The following is a 1,152-nucleotide window of genomic DNA, read 5'->3' on the forward strand; positions in this document are numbered from 1 at the left end:
TTTTTTTTTTTAATGTGGAGTGGGTTCTTCATCAATTAGCAGTCAAGAAAATACCCTGTGGGCATGTACACAGGCCACTGCTGGAGGCTGCTTGTCACTTGAGGTTCCCTCTTCCTAGATGCATCAAGTTGATACCCAAGTTTGACCCTCACACCAGGGATAATACGTGTCTATCTGACACCACATCACTCTATTCTGTATTCTTGCTGATCTTTTCCACCCTTGCTTTCTACCAGTCTAGCCTAGTATGTCCAAATATGTATAAGGGTTCTAAATATATGTGTGTGTGTATGTCTATATGTACATACATGTGTATATATGTACATAGCACAAATATATATACATACACACATACACATATGCACATACATACATAAACGTGGTTTGGGTGCATGTGTCTCATCATGAGATTAATTAAGCGAGTAAGTGCATAGTGCCAGTCTGTGTCAATACCAGCTGTCTGGCCTGACCTGGCTACCACTTCTGATGGAATCTAGTTGGTCTGATGCCTTGTAGTAATCTTTATTGGTCTCTGATTACAGATGCTAGGTGTTCAAGGAGCATGCAAAGACAATCCTGGAGAAAATGCACGGCAGCTTGCCCGAATTGTGTGTGGTACTGTGATGGCTGGGGAGTTGTCCTTGATGGCAGCATTGGCAGCAGGACATCTTGTCAGAAGTCACATGGTTCACAACAGGTAAGACCTCTAGACATAAGAAATTTTCCCAATTAAAGTTCCCAGACAGTCTGGTCTGGGAAATACCACTAAAATGTTGGGGCAACTTGAGTCCAAGCCCTGGAACCTAAATTTGTCAAACAATGCAACCAGGTATAATGGCATGAGCTTAGAGTGCAAACTGTGGGCAGGGGGAGAGGCAGGGCCTGTGGGCTCACTGCACATGGGCGAGTTCCAGGCCTTGTCTCAAAGGATGGGTGGCGCCAGAGGGGTGACATCTAGTGTTGTCTTCTCCCCGCCCCCATCCCCCACACGCACCACCAACCCTCAAGTTTTCGTTACTGACGTTTTCTGTTGTACTACTTTGTCTTTTTCGGACTTAGATCGAAGATAAATTTACAAGATCTGCAAGGAACATGCACCAAGAAGGCAGCTTGAGCAGCCTGACAGTATGGAACTAAAACGCGGGCATTGGG

At 45.2% G+C, this 1,152-nt stretch overlaps 1 protein-coding gene across 1 annotated transcript in view; it reads left to right on the plus strand.

The window, feature by feature from the left end:
• The window catches only part of LOC126496070 (3-hydroxy-3-methylglutaryl-coenzyme A reductase-like), a 10,574-nt gene extending 9,422 nt beyond the window's left edge, over window positions 1-1,152 (plus strand). The window contains exons 8-9 of the mRNA XM_050133645.1: window positions 543-697; window positions 1,060-1,152. Coding sequence (XP_049989602.1) covers window positions 543-697; window positions 1,060-1,114 — 210 coding nt within the window. The 3' untranslated portion in view covers window positions 1,115-1,152. The remainder of the gene's footprint in view (window positions 1-542; window positions 698-1,059) is intronic.

Source organism: Alexandromys fortis, unplaced genomic scaffold, assembly GCF_014885135.2.
Source record: "Alexandromys fortis isolate MF-2015 unplaced genomic scaffold, M_Fortis_MF-2015_v1.1 scaffold_1037, whole genome shotgun sequence".
NCBI lineage: Eukaryota > Metazoa > Chordata > Mammalia > Rodentia > Cricetidae > Alexandromys > Alexandromys fortis.